The 26,222-nt window shown below is 35.3% G+C and overlaps 1 protein-coding gene across 11 annotated transcripts in view; it reads left to right on the forward strand.

Moving 5' to 3' along the window:
- The window catches only part of SNAP91 (synaptosome associated protein 91), a 139,161-nt gene that overhangs the window by 102,919 nt on the left and 10,020 nt on the right, over positions 1-26,222 (forward strand). For 7 of the 11 annotated variants that reach the window (XM_081040042.1, XM_081040041.1, XM_081040039.1 and 4 more), the window contains exons 16-25: positions 2,171-2,278; positions 2,905-3,171; positions 3,417-3,494; positions 3,650-3,721; positions 4,136-4,219; positions 5,478-5,561; positions 10,518-10,652; positions 12,311-12,460; positions 18,225-18,255; positions 19,157-19,268. In XM_081040042.1, the coding sequence (XP_080896168.1) occupies positions 2,171-2,278; positions 2,905-3,171; positions 3,417-3,494; positions 3,650-3,721; positions 4,136-4,219; positions 5,478-5,561; positions 10,518-10,652; positions 12,311-12,460; positions 18,225-18,255; positions 19,157-19,268 (1,121 nt within the window). The remainder of the gene's footprint in view (positions 1-2,170; positions 2,279-2,904; positions 3,172-3,416; positions 3,495-3,649; positions 3,722-4,135; positions 4,220-5,477; positions 5,562-10,517; positions 10,653-12,310; positions 12,461-18,224; positions 18,256-19,156; positions 19,269-26,222) is intronic. The other 4 variants (XM_081040045.1, XM_081040046.1, XM_081040035.1 and 1 more) reach the window with 4 other exon arrangements.

A 26,222-nucleotide genomic window follows, 5' to 3' on the forward strand; every position in this document is an offset into this window, starting at 1 on the left:
TTGAGTTTATAATATTTAGTTGTAAATAACAGGAGAAGCATTAAAAGGAGATTGCAGACAGGAAAGCAAACAAAACCCACCTCTCCTGAGGCTAGAGCTATAAATATGTCTCACCTGCTTACACGTAAGTGATAAAGAGACCAGCAAGTCAGCCCATGAAGATTTGACCCCTAGCCCTGACATAACTGGTGCTTATTCCATGTTACATGGAGGAAATAGTATAGTAGAATGTGGCATAGTTCATAGCATCATGGTGTGGTGGGTAAACACACAAACCTCAGTCAGACAATTTACGGCCAAATCCACGTTCTGCCCTTTGCTGGCTGTGTGACCTTTGTCCATTCACTCAGACGCTCCAGGCTTCCACTCTCTTATCTACAAAGTGGAGATAGAACCTACATCACAAAATATGTAGGAATTAAATTTAATAATGCATATAAAATACTTACACAGTGACTGGCACATAAATACTAAATGGTAATATTACTGTTTCTGCTGTTTCCAATATTATTAGCCTCAGTTCCAGGTTTTATTAGAATAAAAAGAAAGAAAATAGAGCTGACTCACAGCAAAATATTTTGAGCCCTCCCAACCACCTCTTAGACTTTTCCTGTGTTCTGCCCCAGCTCTTGGGGTTTCATGTTGCTCTGAGTCCTCTATTATAGTGCCTTTAACATGAATCTGGGGAAGGAGGCATGCCCTATCCCCTGATGTATTGTTCATACTCCAGTATTATTATTTGGCCTCTTCCCTAACTGACCTCTCCTCAGAACATATATTCACTTAGTGTAGCTGAGAGAAGCAATCAGATCAAATAAATCTATAAGAATAATTGATTGTCCCTTCTAGGGATATTTGTGTTTTTGTGAAGGACCTTTAAAGACATTACTAAAGTGTGTTTCACATTCAGATCAATTTGGAACATACTTAGTTAAACTGAGAAACAGGTGTTTTGACTGTCGGACTTCCTACAGCCTAATATACTATGTGAATGTCCGAGAAAGGGGATATATACTGTGTAGGATTTCCCACGCATAACTGATAAGTTGTTTTAGTGACCAGATGAACATGTTCTAAGGAACTCTGGTAGAGATTATGGAAGGCAGTATTTTAGAGTGGGAAGTTGAGCAGGTAAATGGCAGGTTCTAGGTGGGTTTTGGTCCCCTCTTTCCAGGAGTTTCTTCTCCTAAGCAAGTCATACTTATGATGGCTTCATTCGTTTTGTACTTTGGAACTATAGAGTTGCTTTGAAAACTCCAGGATTTTTTTTTACCATAATTAACATGGTTTATTGGTAGAAACACAATGCGAACCATTTATACACTTCAGTCATTTGTAAATTTGGGTTGCCTGTATTTTAATGGATTTTCTACTCTAAACAGTAAGAACACATATTCTTAAAACAGGAAACTATATTTTAATCTGTTGAAATAGATCATTTTCCAAATAACTAGAGCAATACAATATTTTAAAAGAACAATAAATTTAAGTCAAAATAATGGCATTATGGTGTCACCCCCTAATTTTATTTTCTTTTTATTTCTTTAAAGCAACTCCTTGGTTGTGTCTGCAAATGCTTTTCAAGGATAATGAAGATTTAACTTTATGAATACTTAGTAAACCTTTCATATTAACTGTATAATTTTGCCTGTACTAGACGATAAAAATTTTAAACTAGAATTGTTTGTTTACATTACCATCATATATTTCATTTTATTGGCATTAAAGAAGACATCCATGTTTTCTAGAAACCACTAGTCAAAGATTTCATAGTAACATAGTGAATTAGTATTACCTGACCATCAAAGTTTAATTAATGTCTTAAATTACATAATAAAGTTATTTTTGTGTTTTAATTTTCATATCCATTAATTTCTAATGATACATAAAACATGCTTCTCAGAGCCCTTATACAATGAGAATCTTGTTACCTTTTGAGTTCTAATAGGCCTCACACTATCAGCACTGTACCACTTGCATGTAATTAACATGAAGGGGCACAAAGAATTGTTGTTTTGTGATTGCCAACAATGCATGGGCCATAAAAATGCATTTTAAGAAATTCATGTTGTATAAGGGAGCCTTTTTCACAATTTAACTTGGTTCTTTTACTATATTTTCTTCTCTTTTTATTCCTTTAATTTCTACTGTTTTAAAAACTGCACCCAAGATGCCTTTGCAGCTTCTCCTGGGGAGGCCCCTGCAGCATCCGAAGGGGCCGCCGCACCAGCTACCCCAACCCCTGTAGCAGCAGCTCTTGATGCATGTTCAGGAAATGGTGGGTTTAAAGTCATGAGCCCGTCTCTTGTTTTTCCGTCCTAATGTGAAACTCCCCTAGTAGATGTGGCCATGTGTTCTTCTGATTTTAATTTCTTCTGAGTATAAAGTATCATTCATCATAACTGAATAAATAATGCTGACACTTAAAACATTAAGACAATGACGTGCATACTTATCAAAATTGACAATTTCTCAAGATTGACAATTTTTGTCAGTGCAAGTATGCTCACTTAATGTTTTTTTTCTCTAATGCTATATTGTACTCTTTTGTAACACAGAGTTCAATTATATAGGCATGTTTTAATGAATGTTCAAAGCTACCAGATTGCCACATTAAGTAAGGAATAGAAGAACAATCTCCGATGCTAGACTGTAGGTGAATCTTATAGTACTTTGCAGTGTTTCAGTTTCTTAACTTGCGGTACCTGCTAAATTTTTTTTTCTTTACAAAAACATCCTAATCACTGACCCTCTGCTAATAGGAAAGTAGTTCAATGCAAGCAACCTAATGCCTAACTAGTGTGTAAATACCTGTGTCAGGTGTCTCTTACCCATGGTTATGACGCCTCTCTCTTGTCTCTTTCCTTATCAATGCCGTATGTGTCTCCACTTTCCTTTCCAAAGACCCCTTTGCCCCGTCTGAAGGTAGTGCAGAGGCTGCACCTGAGCTGGACCTCTTTGCAATGAAGCCACCTGAGACCAGTGTTCCTGTAGTTACCCCTACAGCTAGCACAGCCCCTCCGGTTCCCGTCACTGCTCCTTCTCCTGCTCCCGCCGTTGCAGCTGCCACTGCTGCCACTACCGCTGCTACCACCGCCGCCGCCACCACTGCCACCACCTCTGCTACCACTACCACCACCACCGCTCCTCCTGCTCTAGATATCTTTGGTGGTAATTTTTGTTGTTGTTGTTGTTGTTGTTGAACTCTTTCCATCTGGTGGATCGAATTCTGGTACTTGAGATATACTGCATCCACAACTGTTACTGCATGAACACTGTGTAATGAAATGGTTCCCTGGAAACCATTTGCCACTTATTTCGGAATTCTCTAGAGTGCTAATTCAGAACTGGAAAGTGATAACTGTTTCAGGCTGGTTTGTCCAACTGAGTAAAGGCATGTCTGTTCTTGGTCTTAGATTTATTTGAGTCTGCTCCTGAAGTCGCTGCAGTGCCTAAGGCAGATGCTGCTCCTAGCATAGACCTATTTGGTACAGGTAAAACAAAGCAACCCTTTTCTTGCATTAGTTTTCCTAGATGTTTTCATGGTTAAGCTCTTTGTACTCACCTGTGATAATGCACTTGTTAGATGTTTGACTTTGATTTCAGCTTTCTACTTACTTCTGCTTGGTTTTGATTTTTCTTTTGGAAGATGCTTTCTCCTCTCCACCACAAGGGGCCTCTCCTGTGCCTGAGAGTTCTCTCACTGCTGACCTCTTATCCGGTGAGTCCTTTTGCCAAAGTCAAGCCTTCAGAGATGTCTTGTGGGGATTATGTGTGGAGAGACCGATATGAACACATGCGGGTTTGTCTTGAGTTCCTTTATACTCAAAAATCACTTTTTAAAATCTCATTCTTTGGCCCATGACCACTGATGGGGGTTAATGTTTCTTATCTAACACAATGAAAAGACAACGCTTTTTTCACACTTAAACCCTCTGATCTCAATAAGTCAAATTTTATTTTATTCTGAAAAGTGTATATTTTAAAATCCATTTGCTTTTCCTTAACTGTTAAGATTATCTGTAGTCTTACTGTCTGTTGTTAAACATGAAATCTCAAAAAGCTATTTGGCTTTGTGGTTTCATTTTTTCCTTTGGGTGACATGCAATTTTTCCTGTTATGTGCTTCACTGCAGTGGATACATTTGCAGCACCATCTCCTGCAACCACTGCCTCTCCAGCAAAGGTGGATTCCTCAGGTGTGATAGACCTTTTTGGGGGTGCGTATCTCTCCTCCTTCAATACTTAAAGAATCTTTTTTTCCCTCAGAATAGTGTTTAGATCTTCTGTTTCATGATATATATATTTTGACCAGTCATTTCCATCTCTTAAATGTAAACCTGAGTTTTAAGATCTTTTCCACTTCTTTTCCATTATCATCTTCATCCTCATCAGTTCATCATAATTTTCAGTGCGTGGCCTACCAACACCAGATCATTGTGTTTTTAACTTTCTGTTCATCCTATCAGCTCATTGGAATTTTCTTCCACTGTTCTTCCTTGGTGACCCTGATCTGTGGGCTAAATCAATGTTTCTAAGTTCTTAAAAGTGATATAAAAATTAACTAGATAATTCAGAATTGAAAACAATAAGACACGCAAACTGAAAGTATAAGTCTAGATGTCATGCATTATTCTGTTGAGTTTATTTATGTTGAGTTTAATGTTTTAAAATCTTTCCAGAGAATCGGAAGATGTTTCACTGACTTAAATGTATTCGCCTCTTCCTTTATATGTTATTTAAAGGCAGGGACATTCGTTGAATTAACTCTTGGATTACTTCTTTGTATGATATGTTTAAAGTATTCTGTTAGCCGTAAATGTATAGGGAACAGTACAGAATTTGAAGTGCTTTCTTCATGAATATTCATAAATGTCTTTGCTATGGGCCAAAATACCATCTTTTGCAAGTTAACCCCACATTGAGTAGCTACTATACGTTGAAACATCATGTGCAGTGCTGGTAGGGTACATGAGTGCAAAGATGTCAATGTCACTGACATTCAGAGGCTCAAAAATTGTGGCAAATAAACACTGAGCCTTGATATATAGGTACAAGGGGGCTGTTGCTGCTGCTTGAATTAAGTTTGTTAAAAATAAAAGTGTGGTTTTTTTTTTAAGTTTAATAGAGTTCCAAATGGGCAAATTCTATTTTATTACCTTTGGGCAAAATTTTAACACCTTGATCCTATCTTGATAGATGACAGGATTTGGTCCAAAAGTTTTATTCTTAAAACGAAAAATTCTCTTACTCTTACAAAGGTGTTAATTCTTAAATATTCTAGAACTTTTTTTTTTGAGAGAATAAACTGGTCAGAGCATAATTCAGTTCACTCCATCATTTCACATATCCACAGGAGAAAAGCTCACCATACAAAGCTCCACATCTATGCGTTTCTCTGCAAAACACTTAAATTACTTACTGTACTTACTGTTTACACCTGTTTTACTTTTTTGCTGCATAATGGATAATGGGTAGATGCATTTGGAAGTAGTGCTTCTGAACCCCAACCTGCACCTCAGGCTGCTTCTAGTTCGTCAGCATCGGCAGACCTACTAGCTGGTAATTTATTAAATTAAAATAAAATGATATTGTGTGGAAGTTAAGTTTGGATATATTTTTTATAAGTAACAGATATTATATAAATTTTAAGATGCATGTTTTCTTTGAGACTTGAAATTGGAAAACAAAACATTATATAATAGAGGGTTGATTATTTCCCAGGATTTTGTGATATTAGTCTTAAAATCACATTTGTATACATGCCACCTGTGGGTGGCTCCTAATCTGCCATACTTTCAGGGAGCACATTTCTTTTTGTTTATTAAAGAGATAATTTGTTTGTATTAGCAGTTTTTTTATCTTGTGTTACCTACTCCCATCTTTCTTTTTTTTTTTTCTTTTTAGGGAACTTATGAGAAAAAGTACTATGGTGTTTGACAATTGTTTCTATAATATATGAACCACACTAGGAGAAACTCTTGTAGATTTCTACCATTGGGTTGAAGCTGCTGCCATATATGACAAGCTGATCAGTTTTCTATCTGAAAACCCCTGACGTGATCCCAGTTCCTTAGGACCGTGTTGTGGAATAGATGGACACAAGATGCCTGGGATTATTACTTAGTGCCAGAATGGGATAGGTAGAATAAAGGGAAACATTTCAAGGACTCAAAGACAGTAACAGTCAACTGTCAGTCTTCCCTGGGAGCAAAGCAAAGTGTGCTTAATGACAACCAGTTAGAAATTATTATTTTTATAGGCAAAGCACTTGCCAATTGCAAGACTGCAATAGTGAGTTTCAGGTTCCAGTTGTCAATTACATTCACAAGACACTGCTGGTTTACCTCATTCTGACTTAGAACAGTACATAACAGAAAGCACCTCAGCAGCATCACAGAGGCCTCAGATATTCAGATGCATCTTCCGTTGTCCCTCCACCATCACCACAATGGATGTATTTTGGTCATGAGGTTGGCAAGGGGCTGAAGGAACATTCATTTTTGGATTAATAATAAATGAAAGCCTCATTAAAGGGCCCTCATCAACCTTCAGAGTTGTAGGAAGACATTTGACATGAGGTCAGGTCTTAAAGGGATGAGGGGGTAATCACAGCCCTACTGTTGATCTTTCCTTCCATCAATAATTCAAACTGTCTATTTAACAATCTTCCCCAAGTGCGATAGCATTCTTTGTGTCTTTCCCATCCTCTCCCGGAAACATGATAGTCCTATTTGCTGAATCCATTTCATACCAGTGACTGCCAGCTGGCATTTTCCTGAATGATGATGATCCAGGGTTTCATTTTGGAAGTTGCAGATAGGATAAGAGGCACTGCACTTAACCTAAGCCACAACCGATTGCTTGGTGAAAAAAATACTAGCTTATCTGGCTTTTGTCCTGGCCCAAATAGTCTTCATAATAGCTTCAAATTGTTCAAAGAAACTTTCAAGCTCTTACTAAACCAATAAACTTAACGCAGATTTTCAAGTGTAGCCATAGATTTTAATAGGTTGCCAAAGAAATAGCATAGTTTAAATGGCTATTTAGGGGAAATGACCTTGTCAGTTTTAGAATGAGATTACTGATTATAAGCTTTTGCTTTGAAGTTATGATTAGGTTGAAATGGTATATGTAATCAAGTGTTCTGGCATTTTGCAGAATTCCAAGAAGTATATATTTTCTCTCTGGGTATTCTCTCCAAGTCATTGAGATTACTGGTAGGAAGCAGATATTATCCATATCTCAAATGAAGTCTGCCTGGAAACTTGAGAATTAAGTTTATAACAAATAAAAGAAAATATTATTTTACACAGAGAAAATCAAAGCTGTCAAACGCCTCTCATGATATGCCAGCCGAAAATATAGATGTTTGAAAGCTATAGACTGATATTGGATGACGGATGTGAAAATGGATTATTAAGGGAGATTAGGTGTGTTGAAGGATATGCCTAACTTGTGAGGTTGACACGAAGCAGGAAAACCATTTTCTTCCATAACAGACCCAATTATAGAGTGACTGTACCATAAATCTGTGCTGATGCAGGAATGTGTCACATCCTATCTTTAATTCCAAAGATAGGGAAGAGTATCAGCCAGCCTAATGAGGCCCTTTCAGTTTTGTATTCTCTGCTAACTACATGACACAAATGACTTTTTATCAGAGCCATAGAAATCCTTGAACTGATTTAAAGTATTAAAATGTTCAGTGTTGAATTAATAAATAATAATTTTCACTAAATGGGAAGGGCTACAGATGACCAAAAATTTCATCCTCCCTCGGTATGGGAAACAGACTGAAACGTGTGAGACAAAAGGTTCTCAGGCTATTCCTAGAAATACTGACTAAGATTGATCTTGGTTAATGGAATGTACCACTGAGAATAATTGAAATGACATCATCTTTAACACAATGGAGCAAATGTGGATGGAGAGAGAGTATGTGTGGGAGTTTGTTTATCTACCAATAGTTTCAAATTTTTACTCTCTTGACCCAAATGATACGATGTGTTATGTAGACTGCGAATGTCAGTTTTGCTATGTCTGTATTGATAAAACTTTATTAAGTGTGTAGGCTGTTCTCTTTTAGAGAGATATATCTGTCTCTCTAAAGACAAATCACCTGTGACAAAGGCAGTGTGTCTGCAGATGGTCGAGCACCTAAAGATAGCTGGCAATTCAGTTGTAGTGTAGGACAGTTCAAATATCCAAAAGCCTACTGATTATTACCTTACTTTCAATTCTGTGGAACACCTTTCTTAGCATAATTTAGAACCACGTATAAAGAAACATTAGAGGTTTGGTTTTTCTTATTACCGACCTTTATTCTAGGGTTCTAAAACTTTCCACTGAACAGGAGTTGTTCCTCAAATATCTTATTGATGTCTATAATTTTTCTCTTTAGCTCTTCATTTAGAGTACAGCAACAGATTTTTTTCTTTAAGATAATCAGTTGGTTATTTTATGTCACTTTTTAGCTTTTAAATTAGGTTTGTGAGGGCACTTATTTCATCAGAACTGAGTATAATGGAAAAAGTCATCTGTCCAAATCTCTGTCAAGTTTGTAAACCTGTAGGAAGGGTCCACTCTGGCGTTAGTCCTGGTTGTGGGAAAGAGGCCGTGTAGTATTGTGGTGACGAACCCAGGGTTTGGAAGACTTCCGTGTGGAATCCTGGCTCTGCATTTGTCATAATTTGACCTTGGGCAAATTATTTACCCTCTCTGTCCTCAGTTTCCTCATCTGTGAAACTTCATGGGGTTGTTGTGAGGATTAAATGAGCTAATATTTATTTTAGGTTGAATGATATAAAATTGCTGTTTGTGTAGGACCAAAATGGTCTATTGGAAATTCATGTGGTTCATATGGTTCAACCTAAAGTAATGCTTAGAATAGTGGGTGAACTTGGTAAGCCTCCTGCTAATTTGGCTTCATCCTTCACTTTCTTAGAGAATACACTAAATTTTTTTCATTGAATAGTGTTATTTATTCACCTATGGATGTGATCTAGTTATCTTATGGAATTCAGTAGCACTAAGCAGATGAGCCATGTGTTATTGTCCGTGTTTTTCTTTGCAAGAAGTTTCTGAAGAAAAGATATAGCTATATTAAAAAGGAATATATATATGTGTATATATATATGTATATATATACACATATATATATATATTCAAACTGAGTATAAAAAAGACTTCTGCTAGTAATAAACTCTTTGATAATAGGACATGATCTAATGCCTTATTAAGAAATCACTTTCTTCACAGTTGCATATTTTTGTAGAGAAGCGATACAGATGAGCTCTGCTTCTGCTTCTGTTTGTTGATTGAGAGAAATGATTTGCTTCCAGCCTTCAAAAGTTAAATATTTAATTTGAAGTTTGGTTACTTTACAATAGTCTGATTTCTCCTCACCTTTTGTATTCAAAAGTTTCCTTAATTCAATAAACATTAATTCAATATTTTAGGCATTTTGCTCAATATTAGTGGAAGAGATGGGAAAAGAAGACACGGTTCCCGACATTAAAAGACCATCCCTGGTGTAGGAAGTTGGGAGTCAGAATGAAGAAGTCTGATGGGAGTAGAATGGAAATGTGTGCCAGGTGCTGAGGACACAGAAGCAGAGCACAGAACTCACTCGTATGCAGTGTGGATGGGGCAGGGGTAGATGTGGCTGATAGCAGTGTGTGACAATGTGAGGCAAGGAGCCCTACGAGAGCAGGCATCTGACTCACTGCGACGGTGCATAGGCAGCAGCATAGTTTGCAGGAATGGGAAGGCAGCCAGAGACAGAACACCTTGATTGCTATAAAAAGGAATCTGCATTCTGTGGATCTGAAAGTTATGGGGAGCCAGAGAAGGATTTTAGAGAAGTAACTTGGTCAACATTTTCCACTCAGAAAAATCTCTCTGGCTGCACTGCAGAGACTAGATTGGAGGAAGTCCAGACTAGAAGCCTCTTGGGTGACTATGAATCCTGAGAGCAGTGTTGGGAGAGCCTAAACGTGGCAGTAGCAGCAATGGGACTAGAACATACATGGAAGAGATTTAAAAGCATTTGGTGGCTAGTGCGTGTGTATTTTTCTGATTTGTAGTTTGTTATTATATTGATTCAATGTGGACGACTAAATATTTTCTAACTATCTGGTATTTTGATTTGAAGAAACAAAATTTAAATACAATGACAGTAAGTATCTGAATTTTAACCCTAGTGAGACCTTCTTAGCTTTATGAACTCCATTGTAGAAATAGGTTTGGTTGCCACAGGTTCTCTTGACAAGGGTGTATATTCGTGTGTGCTGTCTTATTTCTAACTAATTAAATCGCTCATGAATACATGACAAGTATCAAGATATTTGAAAAACTTTTTAAAAACTAACTTCCCAGGTGTCGTTACTGACTTTTCGTCTACATGCATTCAGTTCCTTTTTGGGCTTCTGTAACTTTTTCTGACTGTTTTTATGGCCTTTACCCATATTTAGTTGTTTCTGCTTATAGTTTTCTGGAACTATTTTTTTCCCCCAGGATTTGGGGGCTCTTTCATGGCCCCTTCTCCATCACCAGTGACTCCTGCTCCAAATAACCTGCTACAGCCCAATTTTGAGGCAGCTTTTGGAACAACACCTTCAACTTCTAGCAGCAGCTCCTTCGATCCATCAGGTGAGGCAGTGATTTTCAGATATTCTTTTCATTTGTTCTGACTATGAGATAACACCATCTAAGGTTAGTATGGTATCAGGAAATGTATGTGCAATATTGAATGATGACTTGGTTTTACAACTGTTCAATAAATCTCTCATTCAGTAATCTAATAAATCTTTCATTCAGTAACCAAGTAAATATTTTCAGTATATTTTGGTAGCTTTAAGAATAACCTGCAGTCCCTTTTTGTGTTTCTGTTTTTAATTTTTAGCAGAAATTTAACTTAACACGCACACCATCTGTTCGGCTGACCTTACATGCACATGGTTTAGAGATGGTTAAGGGAAAAACAAGTACTTTACTAAATTTTTGCACAGTATCTGAATATGTGGACATTCCCCCTGCTGTTGCTTACACTCTCTGATGCTTGCATGGCCCTCGGTTTTATGAAGTTGAGACACAAACAGTATTCTTTGCCTGCCTTTAACCTTTCATCCTGCTGTCATTTTGTTTGTATTCTCTTTCATTCTACTCTTCCCATGCTGGGTCCTTACTACAAATTTTCAATTGGTGAGTTTTTGGCAATTAAATGTGTTTCAGAAACACCCTAAATATATCCCCTGCCTGACAATTTGGTTGCTTCTATTGCCAGTGCCTAGTTGAATGCCTAGTTCAATTTAGATTTCTTGTATGTATAGTAAATATGCATAGTTTTTTGATAAAAATTAAACACAAAATTTTTACATGGATATTAGTGATAACTTATGCAAATCCTATGAGTCTGCGTTTTGAATGGTCTTTGTGTATTCTAGGAACTAAACAAGTGGTAATTTGTTACATGGTAATCAGGAACCATTAATAATGGCATGACTCCTATTACTTAAAATAGTGTTTACTTTAAATATTCCCTTAAAGTTAAAACAAAAGGTGATTGTTACAATGGGAGGAAAAAAATCAAAATTCTTCTAAAATATTGTCAACTGTTTTGCAGGTACTCATTACTAGGTACTGACCATTAGATCAGGTTTTATTCCGACATTAATTTCACATTAAACTAGGAGATTCAGCCTTCTTTTCTCATTTAAGAATTGTTTTAAAAGTAAACGTTGTAGGATTTTAGAGTAAACCATTTAAACTTTGATAAATCGCTACCATTTTGAATAAAAAGTGTTTTAGTGATAGTTTTTAATAAGAATAACCATAGCTACCATTTATTGAGTGCCTTATATAGTGCAAACATCATAAAGACATAATGTATATTATATAATTTAATCTTCACAATAAATCCATGTAGTAATGGTACTCTCCCTATTTACAGAAAAGAAAACTAAAGCTCAGATAGTAACTTTCTTAAAGTCACAGCTAATGCAGCATGTAACTGAGTTTAACCTCAATTCTGACTCCAAAGTCTGTGTTCTTTCTGTACATTACACAGAATTTTTGTTCCATCTTTGTTCATGTTCATTAGTATTTCCATACTTTATGAGTAGACATATGTAGAGATGTTCTTTTCGCTGTTATAGTCATAAGTGTGAATTACATGCCTTCTTTTATAAGATTATACATTCACTTGTTTCCATAGTTTTTTTTTTTTTCAAAAGACAATTTCCCTTCAATTTTCCGTGTGATCCTTTTATTCCTTCAATTATTCTGAACCTAGTCTATTTGATTTCCAGTGTTTGATGGTCTAGGTGATCTTCTGATGCCAACCATGGCACCAGTGGGGCAGCCTGCACCCATCTCCATGGTACCTCCCAGTCCCGCAATGGCAGCAAGCAAAGCCCTTGGGAGTGACCTTGACTCATCTCTTGCCAGCTTAGTAGGCAGTGAGTAATATAGTTTTATTTAATTGAATCATATGTTTTTTTCCGTCTTTTCATATGTAGTGTGTCTGGATTCACTGCGGGTGAGTGTATTAAGGAGTGGACAGATATTCTTAGTGCGTTACTGAGTGTAGTTCCTTGGAAGATAAGTAGTTACTACGTCATTGTCTCACAAGCACTGCCCATGCCATTTTTTATCTAAATTACCAAAGGAAGAATTAGCATATACAAGTATGAAACCAACTGCATCATGTATAATAAGTACTTAATTTTTTTTTGAAATGAGAACATAGAGTAACTTAAATGCAGTGTATTTGCCAATTGAATATCCAAGTGAGTCTCAGTTATTCATTCAACAAATATTTATTGAGTACCAGGCACTCTTTCAGGCTCTACAGATAAATTAGTGAACAAAACAGGTATACATTTCTGTTCTTACGGTGTTCAGGAAGGACAGAAACAAACCTTAAACATTTTCAAATAAATAAATTCTACAGTGTGTTAGGCCATAAGTGCCATGGGGAAAAACAGAACAGGCAAAGAGGGATGAGGAGTGCTACTGAGTGGGAGTTAGAGTAGGACTCACTGGGAAGGTAAAATCTGAGCAAAGATTTAAAGGTAAAGGAATGAACCATGTGGATATGTGAAGAACAACATTCGCGGGCAAAGGAGAGAGCCAGTGCAAAGGCATTGGGGCAGAAGATTGCCAGGCATATTCAAGGAATATCAAGGAGACTGGTGTCTGGAGCTAGGTAAGTGAAGGAGAGAGTCCTAGGAGATGAAGGCAGCTATGACAAAGGTCAGCCTTTTCTTTTAATTTTCAATTTGATTTTTTTATTAAGGTGAATGGGTTTAGCATTGCAGATACCTTTCATTTTACTCAAGGTTATATCAAAGGTTTAGCAGATCTTTGATACAGATTTTTTTTTTCCTATGCATTATCTTGTGGACATACTTTTGTTTCCTATTCATCATCCTTCAGCTGGGCATCCATGAAAATGCTTTGATGATTCCATGGAGAGGTTATTTGAATATTTCTTCCTACTCTAAAATTTCATCTCACTGATAGATAGTCTTCAGTGGTAACTGCTTTTCCCAGAGATTATAATGTACCACCCAGGTCCTTCTCCAGAAATACAGAATTTCTACCTCCAGCTTCTGAGAGTGCCACCAGCACACAGCCTTCAGATGTTGTCTTTGAGAATTCTCTCAGCTGAATAAAGCGAATCCATTAGAGGAATAGCCAAACTGTATAAAGAAGAACAAATTTCAAGAAGTCACACTTTTCAATATCAAAACTTATGAAAGCTATGGTAATCAGCACAAATGGTACTGGTATAAAGATAGACCAATTAGATTAATAAAATAGATAAAGAGCCCAGAAATATACCTGATATACATTGTCAATTTTCTGCAAGGTGCCAGGACCACTGAAAGTGGGAAAAGAGTCTTTTCAAAAAATGTGCTAGGACAGCCGGATGGCCACATGCAAAAGGATGAAGTTGGGCCTCTTCCTTATGCCATCCACAAAAATCAAAGTGTATGAAAGACCTAAATATAAGACATAAAGCTATAAAACTCTTAAAGAAAAAACTTATGTGTAAATCTTCATGACCTGAGATTATGCTGTGGCTTCTTAGATATAATACCCAAAATACAAGCAATCAAAGAAAAAATGAATTAATAAGAATTCATGAAAATTATAAACTTTTGTGTTACAAATGATACCATCAAGAAAGTGAAAAAAACAATCCACAGAATGAGAACAAATATTTCCAAATCATTTATCTCCTAAGGGACTTGTATCCATGATATATAAAGAACTCTACAATTCAGTAATAAAAAGAAATTTAAAAATTGGCAAAGGATTTGAATAAAAATTTATCCATAGAAGATACAAGTGGCCAATAAGTACCTGAAAAAATCTTGAACATCACTGGCCATTAGGGAAATGCAAATCAAAACCACAAACACAGGCTACTTCACATTCATTGGGAACTCCATAGTCAAAAAGAATAACAAGTGTTGGCTAGGATATAGAGAAATAAGATGATCTCTGGTAAGATGAAAAATGATGCAGCCACTTTGGAAAACAGTTTTATAGTTCTTCAGAAGTTAAGCAGAGAGTCACCATATGACCAGACAATTCTATTCCTAGGTGTATACCCAAGAGAATTGAAAGTGTAGGTCCACATAACTTATACACAAATATTTATAGCACCAATTGTCATAATAGCCATAAAGTGGAAACTACCTAAATGTCCATCAACTGGTGAATGGATAAACAAAATGTGGTATATCCATAACATAATAATTGTTCAACTATAAGAAGAAACAAAGTAATGATATTTGCTACAATATAGATGAACCTTGAAAATATTTTGCTAAGTGAAAAGAAGCCAAACACACACACACACACACACACACACACACACACCCACCAAAAAAAAAAAAAAAAGACACATAGCACATAATTCTATTTATATGAAATGTCCAGAACAGGGAAATTTTTAGAAACAGAAAGTAAATGAGTGGTGGTCCAGGGTTTAAGGCAGGAGGGAATGGGAGTGATTGCTAATGAATATGAGGATTCTTTTGGGGTGATAAAAATGTTTTGGAATTACAGTGTGGTAATGATTTCACAATGTTGTGAACATACTTTTTGCACTGAATTTTACTCTAAAAGTATGGATCTTTTGATATATCAAGTTTTTTTAGAAATATCACCTCACTATACACCCATTTGAAAGACTAAAATTTTAAAATGAAAGAATACTGATAATACTATATACTTACAAGGATATGGATCATCTGGAATTCTTAAACTTTGCTAGTGGAAATACAAAAAAGGTTTAGCCATTCTAGAAATCAGTTTAGCAGTTTCTTATAGTTAAACCTATATTTATATGACTCAGTAAACCCATTTCTAAGTATTTATCCTAAAGAAATAAAAAGATGTTCATGTAAAAATCTTTACATGTATCTTATAGCAGTATTATTCAGAAATTCCAGAAACAACCCAAATGTCTGTCCTTCAATGGGTGAATATATATACAAACTGTGGTAAACTCATTCAATACAATACTACTTAGAAATAAAAAGGAATGAACTGTTGATATACACAACTTGTGTATGACTCTCAAGTACATTATGCTAAATGAAAGAAGCCATGCTGTATATGCTGTAGTATTACATTTATATGATTTTTTTATTGTTAAGGCAAAGCTGTAGGGACCAGGAATATATCCATTGTTAGGGTTAGGAGTAAGGGGAAGTTTTAATTACGGAAGTCAACGAGAGAGTATTTTTGGGTAATTAAATTCCTATGTATACCGATTGTAGTGATGATTACAGGAACCCATGTATTTACCAAAATTTGTATAAATGTATCACCCTGCCAAAAAAGCCCAATGAATTTCACTATAAGTAAATATTTTAATTAAAATGTATTCCAAAACTGAAAAGAAATTTACCTACACAGGCCTTACCAATATTCCATCTTACTTTTTTATAGAAATTGACAGTCTGAATGTAAAATTCATACGGAAATGCAAGGAAGCCAAAATAATCAAAACATCTTGAATAAAAAAGAATAACGATAAGACTCGCACTTTATGATTTCAAAACTTACTACAAAGCTACAGTAAATAAGACAGATGGTACTACATAGGGATACATCAATGGAAAGTCTAGAAGTAAACCTATATATCTCTGGTCAATTAATTTTCAACAAATGTGCCGAGACAATTCAGTGGGAAAATAATCATCTTTTTAACAAATGGTCCTGGGTAAATATATCCATATGCAAAATAATTCAGTTAAACTCTTTACTTACTCCAAAGTAATTAATCAAAATGGATCATAGAACTAAGTGTGGGAATCAAAACTATAAAACTCTTAGAAGAAAATACATGAGTAAGTCTTCATGATCTTTTATTAGTAGTGTTCTTAAATATGGCACCAAAAGCACATGCAATGTTATTTAAAAAATAGGTAAATAGGACTGCATCAAAATTAAAAACTTTTGTGCTACAAATGATACCATCAAGAAAGTGAAAAACAAGGGGCGAACGGTTAGCTCAGTTGGTTAGAGCATGATGCTCTTAACAACAAGGTTGCCGGTTCGATCCCCTCATGGGCCACAGTGAGCTGTGCCCTCCACAACTAGATTGAAACAACTACTTGACTTGGAGCTGATGGGTCCTGGAAAAACACACTTAAATTTAAAAAAAAAAGTTTTTTAAAAAAAGTGAAAAACAAACAACAGAATGAAAGAAAACACGTATCTGATAAGGATTGTATCCAGACTAAAGAACTTTTACAACTCAATAATGAAAAGACAAATAACAAACAAAGAATATGTGGCCAATTTGCACATGAAAAGATGTTCAGCATCAGTCATTTGTGAAATACTTATCAAATACTTATCATGACCACAATGAGATGTTACCTCACACCCATTACAATGGCTATAATAAAAAAAGACAAATAATAACCAGTATTGATGAGGATGTAGAGAAATTGAACCCCTCTAACACTGCTGGTGAGAATGTAATATTGGGCAGCTACTGTGGAAAGCAGTTTGGCAGTTTCTCCAAATGTTAAACATAGAGTTACCGTTAAGCAGAGAGTGCACCACATGACAGCCGAGGAAGCTCTTCCCCCAGATCTCTGCTCAGCTCTGCACAAGTCTCACCTTCTTCCCTGAGCATCCTATTTAATACTGTCTGCCCCTCACTCTCATTCCACCCCCCCTGATCCCTCTACCCTGTCTTCCTTTTCATTTTTCCTGAGGCTGTCCATATCACCTTCTAGCAGGCTACATAATTTACTTTTTCGTTATTTTATCATTTTACCATCCGTCTCGACCTATTAGAATGCAAGTTATCCAGGATTAGAGTTTTTATTCTTCAGTAACGTATCCCAAGTGCTTGGAATGGTGCCTGGCATATGTAGGGGCTCAGTAAATATTTGCTGAAAAAATAAATGAACTGAGATTAAAGCAGAGTGATGAAGCCAATTGTGTCAAGGTCCCCAAGATCTTACATTCGTAGGTTCACTAGAGGGACGGAGGGGACTCAGCACATACTTGTGCTCACAGCTGAGATTTATTCCAGCAGTCTAGTAAGGATGCAGAGCTGGATCGTCAGGGGAAAAGACACCGGCAGAGTCTGGAAGAATCCATACACAGACTTCTTTATGCCTCCCCTTTTTGTGTGAGGGGAAGAGCATGCAAAAATGTCACAACATATATGATGTTTCTGCCCAAGGAAGCCCTTTAGAGACTCAGCACCCAGGATTTGTATTGGATGCTGATTGTGTGGGCGCTCTCTGCCTAGCATGTACCAAAATTTCAGTCTCGTAGAAGGAAAGCAGGTGTGCAGCATAAACCACGTTGTTTGCACTGTTTAGACACGGTAAGCCTATCATTGGGAGAAGTTTCATCTCGGTATAAACTAGACAGGTTCCCAGATGCCAGCGAGCCACACAGACCTTTCTAGGATAGCAGTCTCAAGCCTGCTCTGTTTACTCTTTTCTGAACACTAGTTGACATTAAAATGTGATCCTTAAGTATAACGTGAAGTAAAAGAAAATGTTAGATTTGTGAATGTTTCCTAACATAGTTACCCTTTGTAAAACTGAATGCAGTCATTCCTAGGCAAAATACGGACTGTTTCTAGACCTCTGATTCTTTGATCTTTTAAATGTCATATCATTTAAGCTGAGTATAGAGATTTAAGTTCTTTTTTCTTTTATCCATTTATAGATCTTGGAATTTCTGGTACCACATCCAAAAAGTAAGTGTTTTTGAAATTATCTGGTTTCCTTGTGACGATGTATTTGTATTTATTTGAGACTATCAAACATTGTACTCATTGGAATAATTACTCATTTTCAGTCTTCTAGGTAATTTCAGAGTTGGTTTGTATTTCATTCTGGATTTTTGTTTTTGTTGTTATGCTAGTTGAACCTCCAAACTCTTGATTCTGGCAATGAAAAGGAATAATCTATTTCAGTCTCCCATATTGTCACTATGTTATGTCTAGAAATAGTGAGGGATTTTGGTTTGAATATTTTAATAGCTTTAAATTGAAGATCATTGTACTGTTCCTAACTAACATTGATTTTAAAACGTCTCTCATGGAGGATCAATTTTAAGGAAGGATAATAAGAATGATAAACAGTGTATCCTTTTTTAGATGCATATTTCAACATCTGAAATTGAGATCTATTTTACAATAGATGGCATCTTACGATCACTTTAAGGCAGGTTGTAGTCGTGATACAGTTCTGTGAAACCTTCTATTGAGCCCTCTAAGATCCAGTGAGTACTATCATGGATACATTTTAAATTCAAGAAAGTATAGGTATACACTATCTATGATATACTTACTTGGAATTTTTTATAACCAGTGAGGAATTCAGTTGAATTTTGTGACCTATTTTTCTATTAGGAGTGATAGAAAATTCCTGTTCTCATTGAGGTCCAAACTCAAAATTATTTTTTGTCTAACGTTTTTAAGCTTTCTTAGGTAACAACATGGTAAGACTCCTTTGTAAGTTTTAACCTGTTCTCATTACTACCACTTGACTCAGACTGCTTCTCACCCCAAATAAAAGTTATCTAAGGTGCCGCCTACTATTTTCGTCTGATTAGTGTGTTTTTGGTTTTTGTTTGTTTTGCATGTTTGATTTTAGGGGAGATCTTCAGTGGAATGCTGGAGAGAAAAAGTTGACGGGTGGAGCCAACTGGCAGCCGAAAGTAGCCCCAGCAACCTGGTCAGCAGGCGTTCCATCAAGTGCACCTTTGGTATGTAACCACCAGAGGCTAAAAAAAGTGGGGGCAGTTTGTCAGTTACCACGGGTATAGAGCACAGCGCATTGTACTTAATTTTGTGACTGACACTACTTCTTCATCCACACTGAGGAAATATAAACAAGATGCAATATTTACCAAAATGGAAATCTTACTCACTTTATATTTAATAAAGATTATGACCTATTTTTTAATTTTAATTATTTCAAAATAGTATTTGGCTTCATGAGATATTGTATTTGTACAGTTATGGAAATAATTTTTCAAAAGCACTTAATATCATTGATAATTGTCTATATTTTATTACAATTCTTGCCCGAACTTCTTGATTGTCTTAATAAGTAATGCAAACTTTTTTTTCTTACCAGAAAGATTGGGCAGTTTTCTATTGTGTAAGTGAACTTTCATTTTAAAACCCTACTTATTCTGCTTACCATTTTAAAAATTGAAAATTACTAACACCATCTTTTCTATAGAATTTAAATAGGTATTATTTCTGTATATTAAATATCTATTAATATATTAATACCACCATTCACTCTGTGAAACAGCATGTCACTGAAAATAAAAACTAATTATTATTTTGTGAATATGCCACCACAAAAAGGATATTACCAGCGTAGGAAAACTTGTTGTTTTCCTATATTTGCCACATGTTTAGCAAAACTAGGCTAATCTGTTTCCCAAGTTCACTCTTAATTTTTCACTTTTGCTTACCACCTTCACCTATCTAAATCATACCCATCTCAAAGGCTTTCTTGATGCCATCCACCGCTTGTTGCCTAAATTAATTCCTATCACCCGTCAACCCCAGCCAAGCAACATGCATGGAAGTGAATTAATATAAATTAAAATACAAACATTTTAAATAGACTCCATTAAAAATATTGTGTTCCAGAAATTAATTTAAATATCTGAGTTTTAGAATTTAGAACACAGTATCTTTTAAATAATTTTATAAATAGTAATGTTTGTATATATAAATAAAAGTATATATATAAATAAAAGTTCAAACCAATCTGAAAAATACCTTTCAAACCAAAATTTACCACTAAGCAGAGCTAACAGTATTAAATGAATTACAATCTGTACCATAGTTTCTATAGGAAAATACATCCTGTGCTCGGACTTTGGTTCTCGAAACCGCTTCTTCCAGTAATCCCCCCCAGTCGGTGGTGTTACTAAGAGCAGGAAATTCAAGGACTAATAGTGTCTGCCTTTGGTGAGTTCAAAGTCTGAAAGAACTTAATTTTAAGAAGTGATTTCTAGCACAACAATGGGAAAACTGCCTATTGTATCTAGGTATCCCTTCCAATCTTTTTATTTAAAAACAATGCTTAAGAGGACTGTTTTTGTATTTTGCTATAAAATGAGAATTCTATTTTGATTTTTACAAAGGATACTTAGTAGAGAACTGCATTTCTCTTTTAAACTGATTATGCCAAGGATCACCATTTAATTTATTATTGTCCAAACTATGACTTATTTGAAGGTGAAATGGAGCATAAGTATTATCCTGGGACACCAAGCATATACCTGTAGCTAGTGACTCAGATTGATGCTAAAATCATAAGCAAGTAGCGCTCCAGGCATAGGGGGCTGCACCCCATTCTTAGATATAAAAACATCTGACAGCGAGCCACTGTCTTGTTGAGGGTAAAAGGAGAGTAATTTAATAAATGTAAATAAAATCTCCAAAGAAGGAAAACGCTTTTAGAAATCTATTAATGCTATACATTTACATTAAATCTCACAATTTATATTACTATTATCAAATTAAAGGAACGAATTTTCGTATTCTGTGCAAAATTAAAGAAGACATATGTGCTGTTCTGAGGAGTTTATACTTTAGTAGTTTTGCCCTTATCAGCAGGATAGTTTTTAATAGTTTTATAACAAGTTAGTTTCAGAACAGTCAGGTGATAGCAGAGTCTAAGGTGGAGTGAAGGGGAGTGGAGAAAGTGTGGTAAAAATACTGATATTGGGCATATCAGCTGTAGGTTAAAAAGAAAAAAAAAATGGTTGAGAGCCTGAGGTGAAGGTGAAAAGGAAGACAAGACAGACAATTCTCAGGTAGATCCACATGACTGGGGATCATTGTGAATGAAGCCATCAAGACAGTGGTTGCCCAGGTTTCTCTGTAGGACAGTTTGCTAAATAATGAGGCCATTAACCAAAAAGAGGAAGAAGAGAGAAATACTTTAAAAATAGTATTAAGTTGGAGACCTTCCTTGTCCATCACCTCCCCTGAGATCGAGATTTTAACCATACAGTATCAAGATTTGAAGTGTACAGTTTCAAGATTTTAATCATATAGGTTAAGAATTCATCAGATACTTTATTACAACAGTTTTGCTTCTTCAGGGCAACAGGACCACCAATTGTCTGATTGGCAGGCACCATCGCTGAGACTGAGATTAATATTCTCTCTTTTTTTTTTAATCTCAGAAGCTCCTTGTGTTTATTTACGTTGCAGAAAACTTTAAGTTGTTATTATTTAAACTACAGAAAATTAAAAACAGTAGGTTTTAGCATAAAGTAGCGACAGCAGCTCTGGAAAGAAATTAAAACAAATAATTTATTGGTAGGGCAGAGTTAGTTACGTGTAGTTCTATTTCTTTTATTTGTTTTCCTTCACATTTAGGCAACAACACAAAGGCTCTCATGCAGAACGATTGTATCCTTATTAACTCACTTATTCTTATAAGTATTCCATATAACTTCACTACCACTTGCTCCATTTACTGCAAAGCTCTTCTTCCTTAACAAAGCGCTGGCTTTACTTTTGCCTCAGAATTCACGTTGAGGGCCTTTGGCTTCCCTCCACCCAGTTCTCACATAAAACACCTTTTCCATTTTCCTATTCCTTAAAATATGTTTGAGTTTCTTTTTCTAAGAATATTCAAGAAGAAGAGGAGAGACAGCCAAGACTTGGTCTTCAGAAAGCAGCAGAGCAGAGTTTACAAATTTTCCTGGTAATCTGCAGGACTTGATCTTTGAGTAGGAGATGAAGGGGCAGAAATGGAGAGGAGGATCCTTCTGCTGCTTTGTAAAGTTTTTATTAGTAGACAAGAGTTAAAGTTGCTTTCTCCAATTTGTGTCAAATTTCCCTCAATTGCTACTTGAAGGTACAACTATAAAATTTTTCAGATCAGAAAACCCATGTCAGATTTAGAAACCTTAACAGGACTTGTATATTTGAAGTACGTCTGCTGGCAGGGCCCTCAAGAGCCTTGTTTCCAGAGCTATTTAGCTCTGTTTCCCAATGCACATGAGACCTGTTAAGTTTCCATCACACAAAATGAGAAGATGCTTGCAATTCAGAAATACGTGCATTTTACAGAAGGCCACAGAATCTGCAATTCTCTCTGAAAACAACCTTTTATGACTATAGATAAAATATCCAGGTGAGTGTTAAAGAAAACAATTTCAAAACCTTAAGATAAATAGTATTTGGAGAGTAGTTGTTAGGTTAATCTACCATTTGAGCAAAATGACTAACTTAGAAACTCTTTACAAATTATTTGTCCCATTTATATTTGACCAGGAATTTCTGCGAGCTCATTTTATTTTGATGACTAATTAAAAAACGTTTTTTTCTTTCATAGCCTTAAGTCCTAATGATACAGTCCTGGTAAATAATACAATCATTATTGTATAACTCAATTCTGATAAATGACACAATTCCAGTAAATGATACAATTCTGGGTCTGGTGAATAGCTTACCACCTAGCCTGTTGAAATAATGAGAAAAGAGTGAATCTGAACTATATGTGTGGGGGAGGAACATAACTTTCCCTCTACTGTTCTGAGTTCTTGTCTAGAACTCCTGAAATAAAAGACAGATTAATAAGAGAAAAACAGAAACTTTTCCACAATAGCTGCATTATTTTACTTTCCCACCAGCAATGCATAGGGTTTCAATTGTGGTTTTGATATGCATTTCCCTAGTTACTAATGCTGCTGGGGATCTTTTCATGTGCTTATTGGCCATTTGTGTATATTTTTTTTGGAGAAACGTCTATTCACATCCTCGCCCATGTTATAATTGGGTTGTCTTTTTATTGTTGAGCTTTAAAATATCTTTATATATTCTGGATACTACTAGATGCTTATCAGATGTATGATTTGCAAATATTTTCTCCCATTTTGTGAGTTGTATTTTTATTTTCTTGATTGTGTTCTTTGATACACAAAAGTATTTAATTTTGATAAACTCCAATTTGTCTATTTTTGTTGTTGTTTGTGCCTTTGTTGTCATACTTAAGAAACTATTGCCTAATCCAAGGTCTTAAAGATTTACACCTGTGTTGTATAGTTTTATCTCTTACATTAGGTCTTTGACTTATTTTAGGCTCACTTTTATATATGGTGTGAGATAGGGGTCCAAATTCATTGTTTTGCATATGGAAATCTACTTGTCCCAGAACCTTTTATTAAAGAGACTATTCTTTCTTCAGTCATTGGTCTTGGCATACTTGTAAAAAATCAGTTGACCGTAGATCAGGGATTATTTTCAAACTCTTTATTCTGTTCAATTGGTGTATGTATCTGTCCTATGCCAGTGCCACACTGTTTTGATTAATATAGCTTCATAGCAAGTTTTGAAATCAGGAAATGCAAGTCCTCCAAATTTGTTTTTTGTTTTCAAGATTGTTTTGGCTATTCTGGGCCCCTTGCATTCCCATATGAATTTTAGGTTCAGATTGTCAATTTCCAAAAGAAGCAGTTGAAATTTTGATAAGGATTGCACTGAGTCTATAAAGCAATTTGGGAAGTATTGCCGTCTTAACAATATTAAGTCTTCCGATCCATGAACACAGGATACCTTTCTATTTATCTAAGTCTTCTACAATTTCTTTCAATAATGTTTTATAGAGTTCAGTGTAAAAATTTTGTTCTTCTCTTGGTAAATTTATTTCCAAGTATTTTATTATTTTTAATGCTATTGTGAATGAAAATGTTTTTGAAATTGCATTTATTGATTGTTCATTGCTAGTGTACAGTGAAGATTACACTGATTTTGTGTATTGATTTTGTATCGTGTAACTTTGCTGAACTTGTTGATTAACTCTGATAGTTTTTTGTGTGTGGATTCCTTAGGGCTCTCTATCTATAAGATCTCAACTGTATATATGTACCACATCTCCTTTATCCATTCATCTATTGATGGACAGCTAGGTTACTTCCATATCTTGGCTATAACTAGTAAATCTGCAATGACATAGGGGTGCATATATCTTTTCAAATTGATATTTTTGTTTTCTTTGAATAAATATCCAGAAGTGGAATTGTTGGGTCATATGGAAACTGTAATTTTTTGAGGAACTTCCATACTGTTTTCCATAATGGCTGCACTAATTTATAATCCCACCAACAGTGTACAAGGGTTCCCTTTTCTCCACATCCTTGTCAGGATTTATTTGTTGATTTTTTTGATGGTAGCTATTATCTAAGGTATAAGGTGATATCACATTGTGGTTTTGATTTGCATTTCCCTGATTGTTAGTGATGTTGAGCATCTTTTTATGTGTCTGTTGGACATCTGTATGTCCTCTCTGGTGAAATACCTATTCAAGTCTTCTGCCTGGTTTTTAATTGGATTGTATTTTGTATATTTACCTCTTGTCAGATGTATCATTGGAGAACATTTTCTTCCATTCAGTAGGTTGTCTTTTCATTTTGTTGATGTTTCCTTCGCCATGCAAAAACTTTTTAGTTTGACGTAATACCATTTTCTTTTTCTTTTTTTCCTTTCCCCAAAAGACACATCTAGAAATATATTGCTAGGAGCAATGTCAAAAAGTTTACTAGCTATCTTTTCTTCTAGGAGCTTTATGGTTTCAGGTCTTACATTTAAGTCTTTAATCCGTTTTGAAGTTTTGTTTTTTTGTTTTTGTTTTTTTGTATATTGTGTAAGTAAATAATCCAGTTTCATTTTTTCCTGTATCTGTCCAGTTTTCCCAACACCGCTTATTAAAGAAACTGTCTTTATCACATTGTATATCCTTGCCTCCTTTGTCTTAGCTTGACCATGTAAGCCTATTCCTTCCTATTTTATCTGGATGCTATTTATTTCTTTTTCTTACCTAATTGCCCTGATTAGAACTCCCAGTACATCTTTTCCTTGTTCAGTCATTCAGCATTAAATACAATATTAGTCATGAGGGTTCTTTGTAGATGTTCTTTATCAGGTTGAGGAATTTCCCATCTATTCCTAGTTTGTTGAGCGTTTTTGTTGTTGTTGTTGTTGGTCTTGTTATGAAAGGGTGTTGGATTTTTGTCAAATGCTTATTCTGCATCTATTGAAATGATCATGTGGGTTTGTTTGTTTTTTCCTTATATCCTATTAATAGGACATATTACGTTGGTTGAGCCTATCTTGCATTCCTGGGATAAATCTCACTTGGTCATGGTGTATAATTCTTCTTATATGCTGTTGGATTCAGTATGCTAGTATTTTGTTGAGAATTTTTGCATCAATGTTCATGAAGGATATTGATCTATAGTTTCTTTTTTGTTGTGATTTCATTGTCTGGCTTAGGTATCAGGGTAATGCTGGCATCAAAGAATAATCAGAAAGTGGTCTTTTTTTAGAGAGAAGAGCTTGAGAAGGATTGATATTAATTCTTCTTTATACTTTCAGTAGAATTTAACAGTGAAGCCATTTAGTTCTGGGCTTTTCTATAATGGACATTTTTTGACTAATAGTCTCTTTGTTTGTTATATATCTATTTAGATTTTCTTTTTTTTTTTTTTTTGAGCCGGTTTTTATAGTTTGTGTCTTTCTAGGAATTTGATCATTTTGTCTGTTATCTAATGTTTTAGCATATAATTTCTCATAATATTTCCTTACAATCATTTTTATTTCTGTAAGGTTGGTAGTAATGTCCCCAGTTCCTTCCTTATTTTGTTGATTAAGTTTCTCTCTTTTTTTCCTTGGTTTAC

The sequence above is a fragment of the Rhinolophus hipposideros genome (genome assembly GCF_964194185.1).
Source record: "Rhinolophus hipposideros genome assembly, chromosome: 3".
Lineage (NCBI taxonomy): Eukaryota > Metazoa > Chordata > Mammalia > Chiroptera > Rhinolophidae > Rhinolophus > Rhinolophus hipposideros.